This window comes from Myotis davidii, unplaced genomic scaffold (assembly GCF_000327345.1).
Source record: "Myotis davidii unplaced genomic scaffold, ASM32734v1 scaffold290, whole genome shotgun sequence".
Classification (NCBI taxonomy): domain Eukaryota; kingdom Metazoa; phylum Chordata; class Mammalia; order Chiroptera; family Vespertilionidae; genus Myotis; species Myotis davidii.
Window position 1 is genome coordinate 1,134,866 of NW_006285049.1, and position 2,810 is coordinate 1,137,675.

The 2,810-nt window shown below is 49.5% G+C and overlaps 1 protein-coding gene across 1 annotated transcript in view; it reads left to right on the forward strand.

Annotated features, from left to right (window-relative positions):
• LOC102760877 (tubulin alpha-1A chain) overlaps nt 1-2,588 on the forward strand; it is a 3,154-nt gene extending 566 nt beyond the window's left edge. Inside the window, 4 exon segments of the mRNA XM_006779345.2 lie at nt 1,063-1,285; nt 1,403-1,551; nt 1,711-1,913; nt 1,916-2,588. Of these exon segments, the coding sequence (XP_006779408.2) occupies nt 1,063-1,285; nt 1,403-1,551; nt 1,711-1,913; nt 1,916-2,411 (1,071 nt within the window). The 3' untranslated portion in view covers nt 2,412-2,588.
• The last annotated feature ends 222 nt before the right edge of the window (nt 2,589-2,810 follow it).

Below are 2,810 nucleotides of genomic sequence, written 5' to 3' on the forward strand. Positions count from 1 at the left end.
TGCAGCCTGCGCGTGCGCGCTGCGGCGCTGCGGGTCTGGCTGGAGGGTGTCTCCTGTTACCCTAGATTTATATGTGTGGTGTGTGTGTTAATGAAAGCAATAAGATGAATGTAGAGGAAGGCTCCTTGTCTATGTGCTGCACCATGCTAGTGTATTAGGAAGATGACCTCCCTAGAGGCCATCTGCCCCTCCGTGGCCTCAGCTATGTCAGGAATGCTTGCGGGAACAGGTGGTGGGGGGGGGATTTTGAAGCAACTTAAATCCGATCTTGGTCCAGATAGATAGGCGGCGCGGATAATCCTGTATGCCCTGACAGATGTGGGGGTGTGGGGTGGAGCCCAACGCCTGCGGGGCGCGGAGGATGGTTGGCCGGGGCTGCCCTTCTGCAGACGTGGCTGGTTGTCTGTGCCTCTGCAGCTGCGCGGCCCCGCCGGCCCCCGTGGGCGCGCACACCTAAAAGTGCTCATTCATCCTGCGCCACAGAGCCAGCCCCCGGGCCAGACATTTCCTCTTCACCGCCCTGGCCACGTGCTTCCTGTCCTGGGAGCTGCCCGGAAATCGGGCGGCCTGGTCTAAAATGGTATTCTGGAGCCTGAGTGCTGGACAAACGGCCTCCTCTCTGTCTTGGTCCTTCACAGGAGAAAGCCCTGACTAAGGTCTCTCCTTGGTTTACAGGGGGAAAGGAAATTCAGTAAAAGCAATGTAGAGCGAAACATACAGTGGTTGTCCCCTAGAAAAAAAGTTTTATATTTTAATTTGTTTTAAAGAGGCAATTAGCTGCCTGGCTGGTGTGGCTCAGTGGTTGACTGAGCCAGTCAGGGTACATGCCTGAGTTGCAGGCTCAATCCCTGGTAGAGGGTGTGCGGGAGGCAGCCAATCAATGATGTTCCTCTCTCATCAATGTTTCCATCTCTATCCTTCTTCCTCACTCTAAAAAATCAGTGAAAACATTGTTAACCCAGGCAACTAGTAAGACTAAGATTCCATAGGTGTATTGTTCTGCTTCACAGTCAATCTTGGATTAGTTTCATCATGGTTTTTCTTTTTTTCTCTTTTCAACAGCGTGAGTGCATCTCCATCCATGTTGGCCAGGCCGGTGTCCAGATCGGCAATGCCTGCTGGGAGCTCTACTGCCTGGAACACGGCATCCAGCCCGATGGCCAGATGCCAAGTGACAAGACCATTGGCGGGGGAGATGACTCCTTCAACACCTTCTTCAGTGAGACGGGCGCTGGCAAGCATGTGCCCAGGGCAGTGTTTGTAGACCTGGAACCCACAGTCATTGGTGAGTTGATCTCAGGGTCTGGGACAAGAGGTGTGTCCTGGGGGCTCTGTTGAGGCCTTGGGGTTGAGCAGGCTGTGCAGGTTAGTGATGGGCGGCTGCTTTGTTTCCTTTTTGCAGATGAAGTTCGCACTGGTACCTACCGCCAGCTCTTCCACCCTGAGCAGCTGATCACAGGCAAGGAAGATGCTGCCAATAACTATGCCCGTGGACACTATACCATTGGCAAGGAGATCATTGACCTGGTCCTGGACCGAATTCGGAAATTGGTATGTTTCTTCTCAAGAATAAAGAAATTAATAAGCCTAAGGAAGACATTTTTTAAAAGTGTTTCTTGTCAAAGTAAGATTTATATCCTTGGAATGTATGAAAAGTGAAAATACATCACAAAAAGCAATAACGATGTTTCCTCTATTCTTTTCTAACAGGCTGACCAGTGCACAGGCCTTCAGGGCTTCTTGGTTTTCCACAGCTTTGGTGGGGGAACTGGTTCTGGGTTCACCTCCCTGCTGATGGAACGTCTCTCCGTCGATTATGGCAAGAAGTCCAAGCTGGAGTTCTCCATTTACCCGGCCCCCCAGGTCTCCACAGCTGTAGTTGAGCCCTACAACTCCATCCTCACCACCCACTTTCTGTAGCAGAAATCACCAATGAGTGCTTTGAGCCAGGCAACTAGATGGTGAAATGTGACCCTTGCCATGGTAAATACATGGCTTGTTGTCTGTTGTACCATGGTGACGTGGTCCCCAAAGATGTCAATGCTGCCATTGCCACCATCAAGACCAGGTGTACTATCCAGTTTGTGGACTGGTGCCCCACTGGCTTCAAAGTTGGCATTAATTACCAGCCTCCCACTGTGGTACCTGGTGGAGACCTGACCAAAGTACAGCAATCTGTGTGCATGCTGAGCAACACCATAGCTATTGCTGAGGCCTGGGCTCACCTGGACCACAGGTTTGACTTGATGATTGCCAAGTGTGCCTTTGTCCACTGGTAAGTAGGTGAGGGCATGGAGGAAAGAGAGTTTTATGAGGCCAGTGAGGACATGGCTGCCCTTGAGAAGGATTATGAGGAAGTTGGTGTGGATTCTGTTGAAGGAGAGGGTGAGGAAGAAGGAGAGGAATACTGATTCCTTTCAGCCCTGCAACATGTCATACTCAGAACTTCCAGGTCCAACAGCTGACAGGCATTAAAGCTTTCTGGTTAGATTTTCTTCGCTTTTACTTGTGATCATGTCTGCCTTTTTTTCATGTATACCTGTACGATTTTCCCTTCATGTTTAAAAGTAAAGGCATGGAGAAAGAAAGTTTGACTTCTGTCCTTTTTCCTAAGTTGCTTTTTCTATACTTGTAGGATAGAGACAGCAATAAGGTGGTAATACTGAACTGTCTAGCTACCTCTATGAAGAGAAACGAGCACACTGGTCTGGAAAAGCAGAGCTTGGTTCTAATGTACTGAAAGTCATTCTGTTTCTTGAAATTATTGGGTAATGACTAATGAGTTAGCAATAACAAGTACGGGCATTCCT